Consider the following 20023-nt stretch of genomic DNA (forward strand, 5'->3'; position numbering starts at 1 on the left):
TGGCACACTCAGGTTTTCCGTCCCTGGTCCAGTGCTCTGTCTGACATCCTGCAGCAGCTAACCTGGTTCAAGCCCTGTGTAAGGTCCCAGAGAACAGGAATGTGGGATGTAGAGTTTGCTAGTATCCATAACTCCTTGAAACTTGCCCACATTTGGGAATGAAAGGCTTTTTAGCATGATGAAACCCTTATAAGACTTCCCCCTCCCAATCTGTCTCTTCTGAGGCAACAGTTACCACTTCTTCAGCACTGACTATTTGTCAGCAGAGTTCTAAGCACTTTACTCATTTACACCTCACCCACAACCGAATGATAGCTACCATTAGCGCAGTCCCCATTTTACAGATGAGAAAACCGAGGCACTCTAAGGCTACATAATTTGCCCAAGGTCACACTGGTAATTAGTGGAGCTGGGACTCAAATCCGGGCAGTCTAGATCTAGAGGCCATGCTCTGGGCTCTATTATATCCTGGAAGCAGCAGCCTGTTCAAGAAAGGGGAATGAAGATGCCTGTACTAGCCAATTGACATTTTTTTTCTGATTGACATTTTTGCTACAACTTCACCCTTCAAAGACTCTTGTTCTTCTAGTCGTCTCTCTACATGTGCCTTCCTCCCTGCAGGAACTTCTTAGCAGACCCAATATGTGTGTCACCTACCCCACCTCACTCTCTGGGCCGCTGCCTCTGATCCTCCCGCTCCATCAACACATAGCCTCACTACCCATTTGCCTTTCAAAGGATAACCAGTTGTCCAGTTTATAAACTCCAATTTGACTTTAATTTAATAAATTAAATTCCAAGCCATCACACAGCAATGGACATCATCATCTCCCACATACAGAGGTGCAGCCCTGCTCTTGCTCCATCATCACACAGTCTTTAAATAAAGCCCCTAAAGCCATTTTTTTCTGGGGAAGGCTTCCCACCAGGCTCCTGGCTCCCTCCTTCCAACAGAGCCACTGCTCACAGAGAAGGCATCAAGTACAAAAACGGTAATAAAGGGGGAGGGAGGGATGAGGAGCAGAAGGGGAGGCAGGGTGGTGGGGAGTACCTGCCCCCCATCCCGGGCACCGGCCCGGCTTTCTATAAGCTGCCAGTGTTCTCAGAGGCAGACATTGGTGCTGGTCGGAGTGGGGACCTGAGGGAGGTGTGGGAGCCCCATCCCAAAGGGCATTGCCTACCCTTCTGGGACAGGAAAGAAGGGTCACCTGGGAGAGATGCCCTCTATCATCTGTTCACTGAGGATCCTGGACCACACATATAAATAGAAAAGAGAATAAATAAGGAAGGAAGGATCAGCTGAGGAGCTGAGCACCCTGGGACTCCTCTGAGGGGCCAGAGTCAACAGCAGGCAAACAGTTCTGAGGAATGCCCACACATGCCAGGACAGAGCCCTCCTCTTACTCCCAGCCACCCACTCCCTCTTCTATGTCCTCAGCTCTCACAAGCTTCCCTTTGCAAGAACCCTTCCAACTGGCCCCACAGCCCAGAGTGGACAGGGCTTCCTGGAACCCAGAGGGCTTCCCCGGCCCAGGCTGCTGGGAATCCAGGAAGGGGAATGGAAGGGGATGTGGGGAAGGGGCTGAGAGGACTCCTGCCCTCTCCTAGCTCAGGAGGTGAGGAGGGTCCTCAGAGCTGGGGGCTGGGGTTGCCATTGGCCTTGGGTTTGGATTTGAAGGAAAAGCGCTTGATGAGGCGGCGAGAAAAACTGCCAGCCTTCTTTCGGACACTGGGTGTGGCTGTCGCGTTGGAGAGGTCATCGTGTGATTGGCTCAGACCAGCTTCCTTCTGTCGAGGCCTCCGGCGGAAGATGAGCTTGGTGCCGCTGCGCAGGAAACTCACTGCGGGGAAGAGGGGAGGCTGAGACAGAGAGAGGGGCACAATGGGGGCGGGGTGAGGTGGGGTGCAGAGAAAGGACCAAGCATGGAGGGGTTGAAGATGTAGAACAGAACCAGTCCCTTGGCCTAGAAACCAGCCTTCCTTAGGAAAAAAAGTAGAGACGAAACACGCCCTTTATCCTTCCTGAGAAGAAGATGGTAGGGCTCATGGGACTGTGTGCACCCCTGCCTACTGGCCCTGAGGAGGAACGTCATGGGGCCGGCTGCTCTGTGAGGACAGACTTAACGATTGGGCCTCTTTACTATGGAAACATAAAGGCTGAGCAGAGGCTCTTCCTACAAGCTTATGAAATCGTGAAGGAACAAGGTGGGTTGACACTGACTTGTTTACCAAATTCCAGGATGTGAGCAGGAAGCTGTGTGTCTGGAAAACTTCAAAGAGGTGAATTCAGGACCATCATACTGAGGAAGGTGCTTACACAGCAGGCTTGGGACTTAGGAGTCTCATTATCTCAAGAAGTGATGCAAGCTTAAATCATAAATAGTTAAATACATTCGTGGTTGACAGACTCATTGGCAGAGGGATGAAGATGTCTGGGAGCAAGCCCCACATCCTTAGAAGTGAGAAGCACCACAGCTATCCACGGATTGTGTCACTGCCAGAGGGACACTCCTAGGGTTGGCCCAGGGTAGAATTTCTTATACTCACTGGGGAGAGAGTATAGAATGAAAGGGAAGAAAAAAAAAAAAGAATGAGGGAAGGAAGATCTGTGCTTAGACTCAGGAAGAAAGAAAAATGGATGAAAGGGGAAATACTTTGGCATCCCTTCCTATCACTCAAGCCTGTCAGATCCAGGCCAGGCCCCAAGGCATCAAGTTCCCCTTCTACTCTAGTTTGGCTGAACCAGGCTGGGAACTCTAGTGATCCTTAGGGGAGGAAGGAGAAGGCAAACTGGCTGGAGGCTCCCATGTCCCTCAGTATCCGGTTGGACCCAGGTCATGATACTGGGTATAAAAGAAGAGGGGGGGCTGCCAGTATCTCCTCACCTTTATGATCCTTGAGGCTGCGGGTCTCCAGGGCACCAGTGGACCCTGTTTCTGACTCAACATCATCCACTGATGGCCTCTCAGAAATGTCCGAACGTGTTGTCTCATCTGCTTCCTGGACACTCGTGGGACTGGAGAGGGCATCTAGGGGCCCTGGGGACATGGCTGGTGGGTCTGAGGGAGGTGAAGAGGGACCTCCGCTGGTCCCTGCATCATCCTGCATTGAGGCTTCCAGGGATGCCGCATAGCCCAGGGACAGTGCCAACTCGTCCTGAGCAATGGGCACCTGGCAAGAGGGACAAGTTTTAATGGGCAGGAGTGACCCATTAGGGCTTTCTCCCTATCCGAGCTCTTCTCCCCAGAGCCCCGTTACCTTGGAAACACCAGAGATGATGAGAGTGCTACGCTTGGTGGGTGTCTTCTTGGCTGCCCGCCCGCTGGGCTCAGTCAGCTGGCGAATTGCTGTCTCTGCCACAGGGTCCAAGCCGTTGGAAAGGTGGCTCTCCCCTGCTGGAGGTACAGAAGACAGATAACCTGTCTCTTCCCTGGCTCCTTCCTGGACTTGAACTGTGCCCCATCCAAAGCGGTTTTTGACCCTGGGGCCCCGGTGCCAACCAACACTCACACTTCCCAATTCCCCACTCACGGCTGCTGCTGTGGGAGGTACTGCTGGGGCCACCACTCTCACTCAGCACAGTTGTTGTCTTCTCAGTCACCTCCACCTTGGACGGGGAGCGGGAGGGGGAGTCTGGTGGGTGGGGGAGGGTCAGTGAGCTGCGAGGTGCTTTAGAGTGGCCCCCACCCCCTACTGTCTTTGTTGAGACTTTGGTTGACTCAGAGGGCAGGGGTGACTAAGGGATGATTAATCACAGGGGTAATTAAGAAGATGCCATGGGGACAAAAGGACACCACAGGAACCAAAATGCCACGAGGCCCACTGAGGATGTGGAGAGATGCCATGAAAATATCGTGAGTATACGGAGATGCACAGGGGTCCATTGGAGGTAGGGGGACTTCCAAAGGACCCCTAGAGATGGGAGAAATGTCATGGAGGGCCCCTGGGAGTGGGAGAAATACACAGAGGCCTTTGGGTTTGTTGGAGGATCCCACAGGGGGCTGGAATGTTGAGGGTAGAGGAAGGGACAATTAGGCAGTTGGGGCTAGAGGGGGAAGGGAAGAGATCTGTGAAAAGACAAGGGGGATCTTGGGGAGCTGGAAGAGCAGGAGTCCTGTATGAGGGGCTGGCAGATCCAGGATTGAAGCGGGAGAGGACAGCTGGGAAATGGAGGGATGTAAGGGAAAGTTTGACGGAAACAAGGATAATGAGGAAGATGTGGTCGGAGAATAGGGGGAGCTGGAAGCAGGGCTTCCCCTGCCCTTTCCCTGTCCTGCCACGGATCTGCAGTCCGGGGCCCCTGGCTAGAGCTGGGCTCCTCCTCTTTACCTAATTTGCCGTCTACACGGGGCCGGGACTGGACAGTGGTAACCGTGGTGACAATGGTGCCATCGGGCATGATGGTCCGGTCCAGCTCAATCTTCTTGGTGGGCGTGATGCTGGGGCGTGGAGTGGAGGGGGTGGAAGTGCCCAGGTTCCGGGGGGAGCCCTCCTCATACTGAAGCTGCCGAGGGGTGGAAGAGCAAAGAGGCAGGGCCTCAAAGACTGCGCTTCCCCTGTGTGCCCCCACCTTCTCCCAAGGGTCAGCTTCTCACCTCCACTGCCATGGTGGCTGCCGGTCCCAGGGCTTTCCCTGGCCCAGGAATGAGTGGGCACACCTGTCTTCTGGATAGTGGTCTGGAAGGGGAGCCCACAGACAGTGTGGCCTGGCCCAAGAGTTCAGCTGGGGAAGGGGGTGGCACAGTGAGCTGGGCCCATGACCAGGCCCCACTCAGCACCCACCCAGAGGAACCCCTCCCTGCCCCATACTCACTGTCTCCACAGCTGCTGCTCCTCAGCACTTTGAGGGTCAGTTCCCGGCTCTGGGGACCCAGATCCCTGTGGCCAAGAGGAGATGGGGCAGGGAGGGGGAAGATTAGCAAACTGAATCCACGTTTGAGTTGATCACAGACCAGAGGCAGAGGGAGCTGCACATAAATAAGATGGGACAAGTGCCCCAATCAGATTAATTCCTGCCTCCAAATACTCTCTTCTCAAGAGAATGGGACAAGGCTTGAGTGGAGACCGTACTCCTCAGCTGGGCCTTCAAGGCCTCCCTGGTCCTGCCCCATCCTGCCTTCCTAGTCTCTCCATGTCCAAACACCCTCTTTCTTTTGCTCAAGCTGCTCCTTCTGCCAAGAATACTTTTCTCTCACACTCTGTTGAAATCCTGCTCTTGCTCTAAGATGTAGTTTAAATGCCACCTCCTCCATGAAGCCTACTCTGATCCTTATGTGGGATCACATAAGCGCTTCGTGTAAACCTCGACTGGAGCACTTATACCATTTTCTTTATGTACATCTGTCTCTGCCTCAAGCCTGCAATCAACTCAGCAGTAGGATGTGGGGGTGTATCTTGGCCAGGTCTGTATCCCCAGGACCTAGGCTGGGCCTGGCATACAATAGGGGCTCACACCAAGGTTTACTGAAAACAGAGCTGATTCATGCCAGGGCTATGCTGGAAGGGTTTGAGCCTCAGTGTGTCCTTGGGAGCAGGGGTGGGGGTGGGGGAGTCACTCCTTACAGTGCCAGGCCCTCGGTCCACTCCACCTCTGGGCCAGCCCTCATGGGCTTGGTCCACTTCTGTTGCATGGGGTTGTTGAGTTCAGCTACACAACACAGTTCCCCACTGCCTGTAAGACCAGAAATTAGAGGATGCTCAGATCAAAGATGGGAAGCCACTAAGGAATAGAGAGGCCATCCCCTAGCCACTTCTAGCTCTCACCTTCCAACTCACTCCCCAGGTGAGATGCTCGAAGCTGCCGTAGGAATAACCTGGTAGGTCTGGGGATGGCTGGCTGGGCCTGGGGCAACATGGGTGGCTTCTCACTCGGTACCTAAGAGCAGAAGGAGGTAAAAAGAGCAAGAATCCCAACATAGTACCCTGGGGACAGTATGCATGCAAACTATTTGCTTTGAGTGCCTACTCACCAGGCCTCCAGGGGCAGAGCAAGCCCTGAGGTTGACCATCATGGCTGGCTGGGTGCTGACTATGGCATCCTCGATCAGTTCTTCAATAGTGGAGAGCTCTACTTCCTCCTCACCTCTCTGCAGGGAGGAGAAGAAGAGAACAAAGAGGTGGGGCCTCCAGCTCTGCCTCCCTCTCCTTGCTGTGCTTCTTCCCCGCCAGCCCTACCCCCTTACCTCCCTGGCCTGCAGCTTGGGAAGCACCGTCAGGCTGAGATCTGGGCGATCAGTGAAGGCCCAGGATACAAGCAGTCCCCCACCAGGGATTTCCTCCAGGTTGACTTCCAACTAGGGACAAGGGACAAAGGGATTGGCTTGACTTGCCCCACTCCTCCAACTACTCCCAACTCCCCAGGACCCTTCCTTCCCGAATTCCATCCTAGACAGGAACCAAACTGAAAAGACTGAGGTAATCGAACCACCCCCTGCCCAACTCAGTTTCCCACATCCCCCTCCACCTGTGTTGGTGGCAGTGTCAGAGTGACGTGGTAGGTCTCCATGGAGACGGCAGCGGGGGACTGCTGGGTCACAGAGACTGGGAACATCACCTCTTCAGCAGAGAGCTGGCAATGCAGCACCTGAGACAGGCGAGGGAAGGAGGGTCAGGAACGGAGGAAGGGAGCTCAACCCTGCTTTGCCCTGCCCTAAATGGGTCAGCAGACCCCTCCCCACTTCAGTTGTCCTTGGGATCACCTTTTTGAGGTCACAAACCCATAAAAGAATCAGATGCAAGCCAAAGACTCCTCTCTCCAGAAAATATAGATCTACACACATGTACTACATTTTGCATGTAACTTCAGTGGGATTCTCAGACCTCCTAAAGCTAATCCTTGGATCCCTAAGGCATGCACGGACTTCAGGTTAAGAACCCTTGGACTAAAGGGAACTCTTGGGACCAGCCCTCCTTAGGCCCTAAAGAAGGCAGTGCCCAGCAGACCCTTACCATGGTGCGCTCTGATTGGTCTACGCAGGTCACGTGACTAATGCTGGCTCCCGGTGGGAGTTGGGGCACCTCTTCAAATGCGATTTGGATGGAGCTCTGAGGGAGTAATGTGGGCATAGGATCAGGTCTCTGGAGCCACCCCCCACAGATCTGGCCTGCTCAGTTGCTAGCTGGGCCCTGGCAGTGTGGAGGCCTCAGCTGCAGGCTGGCTTCTGGTCCCTCCTTAGCTCAGGGCTTTATGACAGGAAGTGCACCCCTCCAACCCTGCCTCTCCAGGGGCCTGCAGCTGCTAGGGAGAACTGGGGAGCTAGACCACCTCAGAGACCAGATCACCTTGAGCTGAAGACCGTAGATTCCTCCTGGAATACCTGGAGCCTCCCTCTTCTCCCTCCACCTTCCTCTTCATCCCCCATTCTACCCCCAAAGAAACGTGTGCATAGAAAACAATAATAAAGGTGTTGGTTGCCACCCATATATAATAGCTGGGCAGAAAGAGACATGGCTGAGCTAAGGGTGAAAGCAATAGGGCCACTTATTCAAGACAAGAGCTGGAGAAACGAGGCTAAGCCTTCTTCCAGATAAATAGGATGTGGAAGCGCAAGAATATGACTCTATCCATATTCTTGGAGATGAAAACTAGCTCAGCACGGCCTTGGGGAACTTTACCAGAGGGACTGGGAAGAAAAGCAAGCTCAGAGGGCTCAGAGGGGCCCGGCTAATTCCTCAGGGCAGACAGCAGGGTGGTATTAGGGAGCAGAAAGCCGCTTAGCTTAGGTCTTGAAAGAGCTTCCTAATTCTTCCACAGCAGTGGAAGCAACCTACTGCAGCCCCATCTGGAGATCAGGATGGGAAGAAGAATTGAAGAAGAGGCACAGACTGAGCTGGCAGCTCTTCCTTGGGTCTTGGGATGGGAGGAAACAAATCCGCAATGTTCATTTGCCTGGCAAACCAGGAGAAGCCAAATTTTCTGTTCCTATAGCTGTCTCATTCCAAGGCCAGGCCCAGGGAGATGGGGAGATGGATGCTTGGAACCCCAGTCTCCCCACCCCCTGCAAGGGAGGCCAATGTCCGGCTGAGTCAGCTGTCCTGGGGAGTTGCTCCTGACCCAGGGACAAGGTACAGGAAGAGCTGGGTGGAGGGGTGAGTTGAAGGTATAGACTGACATATGCCATCTGGCTTTCTGCTGGGCAGAGGAGACAGAGCAACTTCTTGTGTGGCCACTTCTGTTTCCAGGCATCTGGAGAGCTAGCAAAGTAAAGCCCCCAGACTAGTGGTGGCTGGAAATGAAGAACTCTCTAAGCAAGAGGCTGATGGACTGGGAAGGCAAGGAGAGATCACTGGGCCAAGATGAGGAGGGCTCCGTGAGAGGGAAGCCTCTACCTCCCACCCCACCTCAATCTTATGACCACGCTTCCTGCCCCACTTCCTGGGAGGCCAGATGCCCATGGTGCAACGGGAGGAAGTAGGCTGGGCTGGTTTGTGACTGACCCTCAAGGGGCAGCTCCAGGCTCATCTACTGGGAAGGGCTTAGATTGTCAATCTGTTTTCCACCTGAACACCTTTCCCTCAACACATACACTGTAGGTCAGCATGCAGAAGGATGTCTTAGTTGTAGCAGTGAAATTACAGAGGGGTGGGAGGTGGGGGGTAATTCAGGCTCCTTGGGGATCTGCCTGATCACACCAAGGATTTGGGGCATGAAAGGCTAGCTGGGTGTGGTGGCATGAGGACCAGGCAATTTCCTTCTGCAGGTGCACCTGTCTCTCTTCTAACCCCCCCACCCACCAACACAACCAGCACCCAGGCTAGACGGAAGTGCCCTCAGGCACAGGGATTAGCGTCGCTATGAGAACAGCAACTTGTGCATGGGTTTGGAGCCAAAGAGTACCCTGACCACAAGAATAGAGGATTTGGGACATAGCGGGATTTCTGCAACCTCTAGCCTCACCTGCACCCTTTTCTCTGATCCCGGAGGGGAAGAGAAGCCATGGGGGTTCCCCAGTTGATCCCCACCCCCATCCGGCTTCCTGGCATGAGCAGTCCCTCCCCTGAAAGCAAAGGCTGAGTGAGGGGATCACGTAGGTGCTCCTGTCCAACTCACCCCGTCCCTGCAGGCCTGCTCGTTCAGCGCTCGCACCCAAGCCCGCTGCCAGTTCTCCCGGAAAGACTTGAAGGCGAAGAGCGACGCCAGGAGGCCCCGGACACCTGGCTCCTCAGGGGCGCCGGCCCGAGTCGCCCGCAGCCGCAGCAACGAACGCCATACGCCCAGCTCCCGCAGGGAGCCCGCGGGCTCGGCAGCTAAGGCGGGTCCCTGGCCCCGGCCCCGGCGGGCCCGCGCCAGCCACAAGCCCCGGGCATACTGCAGCAGCCAGCCGAACACCGTGAGCAGCGAGGCGGCGAAGAGGATCAGCAGGGCCGCCCAGCCCACGTCCCGCTGCCCCCAGCCCGGATCCATGCTCCGTGCGGGCTCCGGTCCCGGTCCCGGCTCAGGCTCAGCCGCTGCCCCGGGGGAGCATGGCCCGGGCGGGCCGCGGGGCGGGGGCGGGCTCCCCCGGGGCTGGGCGCGCGGGCTCGGGGGCTCTCCGGGGCTGGGTGCCCGGGACTAGTGGGTGCCACAGATCGATGAGAGGAGGTCCTGGGGGGGTCTTGACGCCGGGGTCCCTCTCTCTGTGGTCCCGGTCCCTCCTCTGTAGGTCCGGCAGTCCGACCTGGGCTAGTCGTCGGCCAGCGCCCGACTCCTCCCACGGCGCGGGCCCCGCCGGACCCGGGCGGGGACTCGTCTGCAGAGACGCGGGGGCTCCGGGCCGGCACCGGCTCCGGGAGGGTTGCGTGCGCAGAGCTGACACTGACAACACGGCCGGCGCCCCGCCCCCACCCGCCCTTAAAGGAGCCGCACCCGCGCCGGGCGGGGCTTGGTGTGCCCGGCGCTCAAGCGCTGGAGGAGGGCGGGAGGACTAGCCAGGACGGGAGGAGGTTCCGGGGTTGAAAACAGGAGGGATCTTTGACCGCCCCGCCCCATCCTGGAATCGGGGTACTCCTTCTCCCCTGAGCTCGAGCTCTCGGCAAGAGTAGGCAAAGATAACTTCACTTACCTGAGATGCCGCCTCTTCTTTCCCCCACGCTCCTTAGATTTCTATAGTTTAGACCTCTGTGGATAGCATAAACCCCTTCTCCGAACACCCCCAGGCTCAGCAGCACCTTGGCTCCCATTTCCTGGCCAAAGCTAGGCCCTGGGTAAGTAGGTGCAGAGCAGCCCTCTTAGCTAGAAGTGCCTGACAGAGGTCCAGATGATTCCTGCCAGAGAGAGGGCAGAACCTGACCCTGGTAGAGGTTGAGAATAGAACATGGAATATTAAACCTCCTCCATCCCCCCACCCTCCTTCTCCTTGGAGCTAGGACCCAGCAACACCCTATTAACCTCCTTGCTCATGTGGTTTGTTCTGGAGATGTTTCCCAAGCCTGGGGCTGCTTCTGTTTTTAAAAATAATATATTTCCATAGTAACAACTGCTGCCTGTGGAGCACGTGTGGAGGGGGTGGTAATGAGGAGGGAGCTGGCAATGTAGCCCTGGACTATCAATAGATTCAGCCAGATGACCCTGCCATCCAAATATGCGATATCCCAACAGGCACCCCCAAAATAATGTTATAATTACAGTCTAACCTCAGGATCCATCCCTTTTCCTAGATTTAAGGGAGTGGATTCCATTCCTATAGAACAGGGGCTTGTCATTGCTTTCTGGAGACAGGAGGAGGAAAATCATACAAAGGGATTTAAAGGAATCCCTATTCCCCACGAGGCTTTCTTCTCCACATACGGATGGCAAGGTCTTTGGCACACAGCGCCTTCCTTAGAGAGGTAGACAGGGAACGTGTTAAACAGCTCCCTTCCAAATCCAGTCAGTAGTCTGAGGAATGAGTACCTGAGAGTAAACAATGCCTTCTAAAGTGTGGGATCGCAGAGCTAGGCAGAGCCTGGCAGGTCAGCAACAGAGTGCCTGAACCAGAAGAGGTGGTGAGGAAGCCTGGGGCATCCCTGGATTTCACTGTAAGAAATGATGGGGAGGGAGGAGGTGATGGGGTAAACTTGCTGTGGCCCTACCCATGCATCATCACTGGACTCCAGAAACCATGGAAGATTCCTAGAGTGTGGGTTTCGAATCTTGAGGGGAGGAGAAGAAATGAAATGAAAGGAAGAGAGAACTCAGAGACATGGGGCCAGAACCCAGAGACGCAGGAGGAAGCTGTCAGCGGGCAGAGCAGCTAGGGCTAGGGGAGCAGGCTGCGCAGGAAGTTGTCCAGGCACAAAGTTTCACTTTGAAGACCCTCTTCCCCCAAGAACCCTTCTTCAGGAACCCTCCAACCTCCCAAGGATCTCAGTTCTCTGAGTTCTTGGATCTCCTTCCTCAGGCCCTCCACTGAGCACTTCGTCCTCTGCTGCCAGATGCTGCTTCACAATTCGGCCTTACATGAGTCTCCCTAGCTGGTCCTCCCAATCTCCCTTCCACTTGTTACTCAGACCTCTAGCATTTATTTCATTCTGCCTTATAGTCTAGCTGGTTGTTTATATGTCTGCTTTTCCCACTCGTCAGGAAGCTGCTGAAGGGTAGGGACCCTTCTTACTCATTTCTCTTCTCTCATATTCAACCAAAGTGCTTTAATAAGCTGAAGTAGCCTCCTTGGGGGAAACAAGTGCGTTTATATCACTTGGTGTCCCCACAGTATTAAGAGTCCCCTATGTACATAGTAGGGATTAGCAAGTTCTTTGTAACTTTAAGAAGTCTAACAGAAAATATTTCAGTATGGACGTAAACCATAAGAATTTCTATACTGTTTCCATCTTTTGAAAATCATTCATGTCATCCCAATAGGAAGGGCAATCTTGGAGCTTGCTTGTGGCTCACAACTTCTGATAAACTGATAGGTGAGAGGCAGGAAGAAAAGGAAAAGCTGCTTGGAAAGAACCACAGATATAGTCCTGCAAGTGTCATAGCCCCAGACTATCCAAAGATGTCTCGTGGTATTTTAGGCACTGTGAAACATTTTTGCCACAGGCTTTGTCAAGCAATCAGACTGAACAGTGGATTGGCCTTGCTCACCAGGAGGCACAAAGGTCTCCCAAGTAGGAGATGAGCATCGCAGACAGTGTCTGCTCCGCCCAAGAAACCAGCGAAAGCCACTGACAGCTCGCCTGATCTGTGAGTCCTAGGACCAGCTTCAGCATTCAGGCAAATGTTTTGAACTTTTACCAGGAAAGGCACAAAATTTCAAGTGAGGCCAAGTCATGTGTTTGTTTGTTTGTTTCTCCTTCTAATCAGTCTAATAATCAACTGGGTATTTACCATCACAGGAAAAAAAATATTCAGATGATATGACAAGTATCCAAGTAACCAGGTTCTGATGGTAACATGTATATGTGGATGATTAATCCCTAGTGTCATGTTTGAACGAGCCCCCACCCTCTTCTAGTGGCAGTGGCAGGAGGGTGGGGATGCTAATGATCTCTAGAGAAGAAAGAGACAAAGGCTGGGAAGGAAGATTTATTAGGATTGGCCTCCTAATAAAAAAGGAAACACATACAGACAGTCCCTCAGATCTCCAGGGAGTCTCAGCCTGCTCCTGATCAACAAGATAACTGAAGGCTGCCTCCTCTGAGGCTCCCACAAGCTCCTCCTTTCCACCTGCTCCTGGCGCCTTATTTTCTCCATTTGGAAGGTCCTCCCACCCTTGCCACCTACTAAAATCTTTGGAGATACTACTCCTTCTCAAGGTCCTCTCACTTCCCCTAGTCACAACTAATTGCTCCCTGCATGCGCTCCTAGTGCCTTCTGTACCTCTTTCAGATCAGATCCATTATGTTTGATGATGCCTTATATACAGATATCTGTATGTCCTTAGCCCCATGGGGACACCCTGTGGAACAGAAAACACTTGCCTCTAGGGAGTTCCCAGGCTAAGAGGCACAGATGCACACACACGCCCACACGCACATCCAAAAACAATACCAGTAGGATAATAGGTACTAAAAATTTGGTGGAAAATCAATAAATTACTAGGTTTACTTTATATGTATAAAGTATATTTTATATGTATATGGCTTTTTATTGTTAATTAAAGCCATCTTCAAGTAGAAGAGACATTTCACATCTGATTTTGAGAGACAGGAGGAACTATCTTTGGCCTAAAAAGAGTCAACCCGACCCGACTCCTGGAGCACGCTATAATTGAAAGCGCACAAAGTGCCAGGATACTTGAGTCCTCTCCGGAACTCCCTGGTAGTGATTTCCTCCCTGAGGAATGGAAATCAGTTGCCAAAGAGCCTCTGTGTGCATGAAAGAGAATGAAGATGCTGGTGAACTCTTATTTGCAAGGAAACAGGTGCCAAGCACGGTAACCTGGAGGAAGAAAGCTGACTGGGAGTTTCTCAGGCTCACAGGAAGCCAAGTGTAAGTCTGGTTCTCCTGCTTCTTCAGCTCTTTCCAACACCTCAGCCTCGCCTCCTCGGATTGGGAGCTTGGACAATGCAGCGATCCAGGACCAAGGAAAGTTAAGAACCGGTTAACTCCAAGACTTGGGGACACTCCCAGCCCCTCCAATGGCGATGTGACCCGCTAGGTTGCCTGGCAACGAACTGCTACTGCGGGGGCGCAGGTGGGTGGGACGATGAAGGAAAAGCACAGGAAAAACACGGAGTGGGAGGAGCTTTTCAAGCGTCTACGCTTTAGAATTTACATCATCTTCCAAATTGTAGCTGCGTTTCCGGGAACTGAGTTGAGTTTACCTTGGCTTTCGACTACGTGGGCAACAGGTATTCTACAAGGAGCAGGCGCTGCTCCACATCCTCATCCCTCCTGCCCTCCTCCTTGCTTCCAATAGCCATCTTCTCGCTCGAGAGGTATCCCAGGGTAAACTCGGGGTACTGCCCCTTTAAACGTGACCTGCGGAGGCGGACGGAGCTAAAACTGACGTGGAATCGAGTGTGAGCGGCGTCAGACACGTGGTACAAGGAGTCGTTCATCTTGGAATCGGGCAACGAGTTTTTCCGCTTTTGGCTGTACGTTTTTAATATGATGTTAAAGTATCCGCTTTTGTCTTTTTTCCCTTCCTTTCTTGTTTATTGAAGTATATTTTACATACAATATTGTGTTAGTTTCGGGTTGACAACATAGTGATTGAACAGTTAATCACGTTACAAAATAATTACCCTGATAAGACTAGTTAACTATCTGTCATTATACAAAGTTATTACAGTATTGTTGACTATATTCCCTGTGCTGTATATTACATCCCCATTACATTTATTTTATGGCTGGAAGTTTGTATCTGTTATCCGCTTCACCTATTTCTCTCTTCCCCCGAACCGCCTCTCCTCTGGCAACCACTAATTTGTTCTGTGTATCTGAGTCTGTTTCTGTTTTGTTTTGTGTTCATTTGTTTTGTTTTTTAGATTCCACATATGAGTGAAATCATATAGTATTCTTCCTTCTCTGTCTGGTTTATTTCACTCAGCACGATATCCTTTAGATCCATCTGTGTTGTTCCTAATACGTGGAATTCATTCTTTTTTATGGTTAATACTCCATTTTTAAAATAAACAAATTTATTTATATATATGTGTGTGTTTATACATATATATATATAAAACATCTTCTTTATCCATTCATCTACCCGTGGACACTTAGGCTGCTTTCGCATGTTTCGCATGTTGGCTATTGTAAATAATGCTGCAATGAACATAGGGTTGCGTGTATCTTTTCGAATTAGTGTTTTCTTTTTCTTCAAACACCCAGAAGTGGTATTGCTGGATCGTATGGTAGTTCACTAATTTACATTCCTACCAACAGTGCACGAAGGTTCCCTTTTCTCTGGTATTTGTTTTTCTTTAATTGTTTTTCCAAAACACTATGATGACTCAACTTTGGAATAAAGGATGTAGTCTAAAGTAACACTTCTGTCCCTACGCTTATGCCCATATTAAAAATGGCCGCCTCCGCCTTCCGCGGTGATAGTTGCTCTGCGAACAAGATCCGGGCGGAAACAGAGGGTACGCAAGTACGGTGGGGCGGAGCGCAGGATGACTTATAGAGGCTCGCGGGAGTCCCCCGAACGGCTGTAGTCAGAGTTGTTGGGGTTTGCTCAAGCTGGTGTAGGAAAACCCAGCCTGTGGGGAGCGGCCACTTCTTAACTGCTGGGGGCTCAGGGCTTCTGCCCGACTTGCCTGTTATCTGAGGAGCTGGCGGAGCGGACCCCCCGGCCGGTCACCATGTGGGCCTTCCCGGAGTTGCCGATGCCGCTGCTGGTGAATTTGATCGGCTCGCTGCTGGGATTTGTGGCCACACTCACCCTCATCCCCGCCTTCCGTGGCCACTTCATCGCCGCGCGCCTCTGTGGCCAGGACCTCAACAAATCCGACCGGCAGCAGATGTGAGCGGCGGCACACGGGTCCCGGGCTGGGGACAGGGGTGGGCAGGGCAGGAGCGAGGACCTGGGCGCTGGACTGCGCGCGAAGACGGAGCGCTCACCCAACACACAGCCCGGGACTCTGGGAGGGGAAGGGCAGAACTGTTTAGCACTGGGGAGAGGATGGGGGTGATCCTCGGGTGTATCAGGGACTGCGGCAGAGGTGCCCTCCCCTGCACTAGGTTACTGTAGTGCCTGCACTAGTGAGTAACCACACCCCCTTTCCTGTTCCCCCTCCACCCCTCTTCTGCTGGGACACAGCCCAGAGTCCCAGGGAGTGATCAGCGGTGCTGTTTTCCTTATCATCCTCTTCTGCTTCATCCCTTTCCCTTTCCTGAACTGCTTTGTGGAGGAGCAGTGTAAAGCCTTCCCCCACCACGAAGTAAGTGGGTTAGTGGGGGCGGTTGCCTGGGGTTGGGGGCTGGGAGCTACCTGAGAGAGTTGGGGGTGTTTGGGCTTGGGGGAGGAGCTGAGGAAGGAACGAAAAGACAGGCGTTTTTGAAAGGAAAGGTGAAGTGGGAGTAGGCTCCAGCTGTGACCTGCGCGAGCCTCCCCCAGTTTGTGGCCCTGATAGGTGCGCTCCTTGCCATCTGCTGCATGATTTTTCTGGGCTTCGCGGATGATGTACTGAATCTGCGCTGGCGCCATAAGCTGCTGCTGCCCACAGCTGCCTCACTACCTCTTCTCATGGTCTATTTTACCAACTTTGGCAACACGACCATTGTGGTACCCAAGCCTTTCCGTCCAATTCTTGGCCTGCATCTGGACTTGGGTGAGTAGCCCTGCCACCACTGCCCCTATGGCCCCTACTTCAGGGCACCCTTACGCCGTGAGACATCCAGCAAAGCATCCTTCCTGGTGTTCCACATTCTCCTCCAAGTGTCCCTGTGTCTTCTCAGATCCTTTCTGTTGGCCCTTCATCCTATCCTCTGTCCTCACCACTTGTCTCAGAAGGCTATTCTTCAATCATCATTCTATGGGTGATACTCCTTCTTTTCTTACTGTCTTCTCCCCCTCTAGGGATCCTGTACTATGTCTACATGGGGCTGCTGGCAGTATTCTGTACCAATGCCATCAATATCCTAGCAGGAATTAACGGCCTAGAGGCTGGCCAGTCGTTAGTCATTTCTGCTTCCATCATTGTCTTCAACCTGGTGGAGCTGGAAGGTAGGTGGGATTGGAGGTAAAGAAAAGTCTGAGTGTTACGTTTTCCTGATATCTGGCTTTGGGGAATTCAGAAAGAAAGCAATATGTGAGTAATTATAGAAGCTAAGGGAACCTATTTACTTTGCAAATAACTAAGATTCATTAAATGTGAGAAAGGAAGATAGCAGCCCTGTCATTTATAGCCGGATTGGCACTAATTGGTAGGCTGTGGTCTTCTCTTATTGAACATAAACAATTTCATAGAACTTGAAAATCAGACAGGGTCACTCTGTGACCATGATCGAGTAAGACAAAAACCAGACCCCTCCATAACCATGTGTGAGCATAGATAAAACTACAAGAACACTGTGCATCCCACAAAAATGACCAAGCTGCCCCTGTTCTGGCTAATATGAGTGATTGCTGCTTCCTTCAGATAACCACTGAAGAGTTCCTCCCACTTCCTAGATAAAAATTAAGATGAATTAATAAAAATTAGGGGCTGGCCCCGTGGCCGAGTGGTTAAGTTCGCACACTCTGCTGCAGGCGGCCCAGTGTTTCGTTGGTTCGAATCCTGGGCGTGGACATGACACTGCTCATCAAACCACGCTGAGGCAGCGTCCCACATGCCACAACTAGAAGGACCCACAACAAAGAATATACAACTATGTACTGGGAAGCTTTGGGGAGAAAAAGGAAAAAATTAAAATCTTTGAAAAAAAATAATAATAATTAATAAAAATTATTAAGAATTACTCCTGCTGACAGCACCCAGTCCAGGGCAAAACGGTGCCTCCTTGCATCCTCCCCAGAATTACTTAAATCCTATAACAAGTCCGCCTAACTCCCCCTTACTCAGGCATCCTGTGATTCCTCATGGCGTGTGGTTTCCAGTCTCCCTTGTTACAACAAGTCAGTAAACCCAGCTTTGACTACAGATGTGTTTCTGGTGGTCTTTGGCTGATAGACATCAGTAAGTGCTTATTAAAGCTAAGAGCACTTTTAAAACATGATCTCCTTTAAACTTTGTAACCAAGCTCTTTGTGGCAGCTATTGTCGTCAACTGTATTTTACAGATGAGGAAACTGAGGTTTAGAAAAGTTAAATGTGTCATGATCAAGGTTGCACAGTTAGGAAGTAAAGCTGGCATTCAAAGCTAGGGCTGAACAGTCTAAACCAAATTTAAGACAGTAACTAGTTTAGGAAGAGTTCATGAAAGAGGTGGAATATTGGCAATTGCCTGCATGACATAAAAGGGGTAGTAACTTCTTGAATGTCACTTGGGAGAGGTGGACAGTACAGCTTGGGACAGAACTTAGACACAGACAAAAATAGGACCAAGCAATGCAGGGGAAGTGGCTATCAACTTTTCCTTCTTTCTTTCCCCCTGCTTCCAAAGGTGATTATCGAGATGATCATGTGTTTTCCCTCTACTTCATGATACCCTTTTTTTTCACCACCTTGGGATTGCTCTATCATAACTGGTAAGTAGGACTATTGATAAGGGGACAACTATTTGAACATGAGGCAAGTATGGTCCTGATCATGACCATCTGCTGGTGGAGAAGCTATACCTGCGCATACCTGTGTTGAGTGTTTTCTGCGTCTTCAGTTGGTAATATTCTTAAATTGCTCTCTACCCAGCAGTAGTTGGGCACAAGTGCTGTGGAACCCCCAGGAAGAGATGAATTCAGGGCCTTGGGTCCTGGAGAGTTGCTGGGAGAGTTAGAGTCTCCTTCAAGCCAGAACTGGGGTCAAGACTAGCCTCGTACCAAGGTATGGGATGTGAGAGGATTGGTCATGCCTCTTGCCACTGGCTCAGGTTGTCTCCCCTGCACAGGTACCCATCACGGGTGTTTGTGGGAGATACCTTCTGTTACTTTGCTGGCATGACCTTTGCCGTGGTGGGCATCTTGGGACACTTCAGCAAGACCATGCTACTCTTCTTCATGCCCCAGGTGTTCAACTTCCTCTACTCACTGCCTCAACTCCTGCATATCATCCCGTGCCCTCGCCACCGTATACCCAGGTAGCCACTTAGGGCTTGAAAGGGACATCATAGCTTTTTCACTTGGGATGCATAAAGTCAGCCTTATAAATTTGCTGTGCAAAGGGAGTGGGCCCAAAGAAGAGCTAACTCTTTCCATGTGGTTGGCCCTTTATAAATTACAGAGCACGTTTACTTACATAATCTTATTTAATGTTCACAGCAGCTCTGATCACACAGTAGTAAGCAGCAGAGCCAGAAATAGATGTCAGGTTGTTTGACTCCACATTCGGTGCTCTTCCTAGTAATTAACCGCCATGAGGAGAGTTCTTTGACTAGTTGCCCAGTCACATAAAGCTCTCTTCCCCCTGCAGACTCAATACCAAGACAGGCAAACTGGAGATGAGCTATTCCAAGTTCAAGACCAAGAGCCTCTCTTTCTTGGGCACCTTTATTCTAAAGGTAACAGGATAACAAGGAGGTAGGGCCGCTACCCTGAATTCAGGGAATGGGGAACCTAGGCCTGCGTCAGATCCAAGGGGAGTTTGGAAGCATTAGGCAGATCGCATTCCTGAAGCATAGGTATTAGCTGAAGTTCTCTCCACCCTTGGCCCCTCCAGGTAGCAGAGAGCCTCCAGCTTGTGACAGTGCGCCAGAGTGAGAATGAGGATGGTGCCTTCACCGAGTGTAACAACATGACCCTCATTAACTTGCTACTTAAAGTCTTTGGGCCCATGCATGAGAGAAATCTCACACTGTTCCTGCTGCTGCTACAGGTACGGTTGAGGATGGGGTTCGCGCCTCTTTGTCTCCCTTTCTCCATGGTTCTTACTCTAGTCCATTTCTCCTTGCAGATCCTGGGCAGTGCTGTCACCTTCTCCATTCGGTACCAGCTTGTCCGACTCTTCTATGATGTCTGAGTCCCGTGATCATTGCCCTTTACTTCACAGTCTCGGGGGTTCCTGACTCAGGCCAACCTCTTTCTGGACCAGGACTGCCTTCTGGCCCAGGCCTCTCCCACCCTTCATTTTCCTACAGATTTTGTCCTCAGCATTTCCTTTGCCCTGTGATTATGGACATCCTGGGCTTTTCTTGCCCTCTGGTGATTATTGATTGGACTTCGCCTATGGCTTTCTTCACCTTGCCACTCTCCCTCTCCATCCCATCTTTGCAGCCTCCTAAGGTGGGATACTGAAGCTTTTATGCAGTTATCTACAACTCTGACTCTCAAGGAATTTGTTGGGCCTGGGGCTAGAACCCTGGCTGCGGATAGGGACACAGGCTGGAAAGATGACTTGACATTTGCCTATAAATTAAGTATTCTAATTAGTAAGAGCTGACGTGGGGGCCAAGTGCTCCTTGTGGTGACAATAAAGTGGTTTTTTCTTTTTGTCGTTCCTGTAGGTGTATTTCCTATATGGGCTTTTTAGGGTAGATTGGGAGGGTTGGTGGAGGCAGCTCCTCCAAGAGGATGCCTCTCTCC

At 51.8% G+C, this 20023-nt stretch overlaps 2 protein-coding genes across 8 annotated transcripts; one reads left to right on the forward strand and one right to left on the reverse strand.

Moving 5' to 3' along the window:
* Positions 1-755: 755 nt before the first annotated feature.
* On the reverse strand, positions 756-9536 carry C2CD2L (C2CD2 like). Of its 5 annotated transcripts, none has more exons than XM_014855672.3 (14): positions 9050-9536; positions 6949-7044; positions 6464-6583; positions 6183-6293; positions 5970-6086; positions 5764-5875; positions 5563-5671; positions 4814-4878; positions 4596-4723; positions 4330-4504; positions 3532-3633; positions 3259-3392; positions 2886-3171; positions 756-1841 (listed from the first exon to the last, which is right to left on the reverse strand). In XM_014855672.3, the coding sequence occupies exons 1-14, from the start codon at positions 9401-9403 to the stop codon at positions 1630-1632; spliced, it is 2121 nt and encodes a 706-aa protein (XP_014711158.2). In that variant the 5' UTR covers positions 9404-9536; the 3' UTR covers positions 756-1629. The 5 variants fall into 5 exon arrangements, with proteins under 5 accessions (XP_014711158.2, XP_070346215.1, XP_014711157.2 ...); XM_070490114.1 differs by having other exon boundaries at positions 756-1860; XM_014855671.3 differs by having other exon boundaries at positions 3259-3395.
* Positions 9537-13660: 4124 nt separating this feature from the next.
* On the forward strand, positions 13661-19930 carry DPAGT1 (dolichyl-phosphate N-acetylglucosaminephosphotransferase 1). 3 transcript variants are annotated; one of them, XM_070490116.1, is made up of 10 exons: positions 13661-13755; positions 15181-15371; positions 15669-15789; positions 15966-16179; positions 16428-16574; positions 17953-18037; positions 18394-18582; positions 18915-19002; positions 19161-19316; positions 19395-19930. In XM_070490116.1, the coding sequence occupies exons 2-10, from the start codon at positions 15211-15213 to the stop codon at positions 19458-19460; spliced, it is 1227 nt and encodes a 408-aa protein (XP_070346217.1). In that variant the 5' UTR covers positions 13661-13755; positions 15181-15210; the 3' UTR covers positions 19461-19930. The 3 variants fall into 3 exon arrangements, with proteins under 3 accessions (XP_070346217.1, XP_070346216.1, XP_014711152.1); XM_070490115.1 differs by lacking the exon at positions 13661-13755 and adding an exon at positions 13861-14001; XM_014855666.3 differs by lacking the exon at positions 13661-13755 and having other exon boundaries at positions 14979-15371.
* Positions 19931-20023: the final 93 nt, after the last annotated feature.

Source organism: Equus asinus, chromosome 20, assembly GCF_041296235.1.
Source record: "Equus asinus isolate D_3611 breed Donkey chromosome 20, EquAss-T2T_v2, whole genome shotgun sequence".
NCBI classification, from domain to species: Eukaryota; Metazoa; Chordata; class Mammalia; order Perissodactyla; family Equidae; genus Equus; species Equus asinus.

Bases quoted from the DNA above. Each gene is read 5' to 3' on its own strand.
- C2CD2L (XM_014855671.3), bottom strand. From the start codon at position 9,403: ATGGATCCGGGCTGGGGGCAGCGGGACGTGGGCTGGGCGGCCCTGCTG. The intron at 4,724-4,813 runs GTGAGTATGGGG...CCCCTTCCCCAG, and splicing joins GAGCAGCAGCTGTGGAGACA to CTGAACTCTTGGGCCAGGCC. The intron at 3,396-3,531 runs GTGAGTGGGGAA...CTGTACCTCCAG, and splicing joins TACCTCCCACAGCAGCAGCC to CAGGGGAGAGCCACCTTTCC.
- DPAGT1 (XM_070490116.1), top strand. From the start codon at position 15,211: ATGTGGGCCTTCCCGGAGTTGCCGATGCCGCTGCTGGTGAATTTGATC. The intron at 19,003-19,160 runs GTAACAGGATAA...TGGCCCCTCCAG, and splicing joins TGGGCACCTTTATTCTAAAG to GTAGCAGAGAGCCTCCAGCT. The intron at 19,317-19,394 runs GTACGGTTGAGG...TTCTCCTTGCAG, and splicing joins TGTTCCTGCTGCTGCTACAG to ATCCTGGGCAGTGCTGTCAC.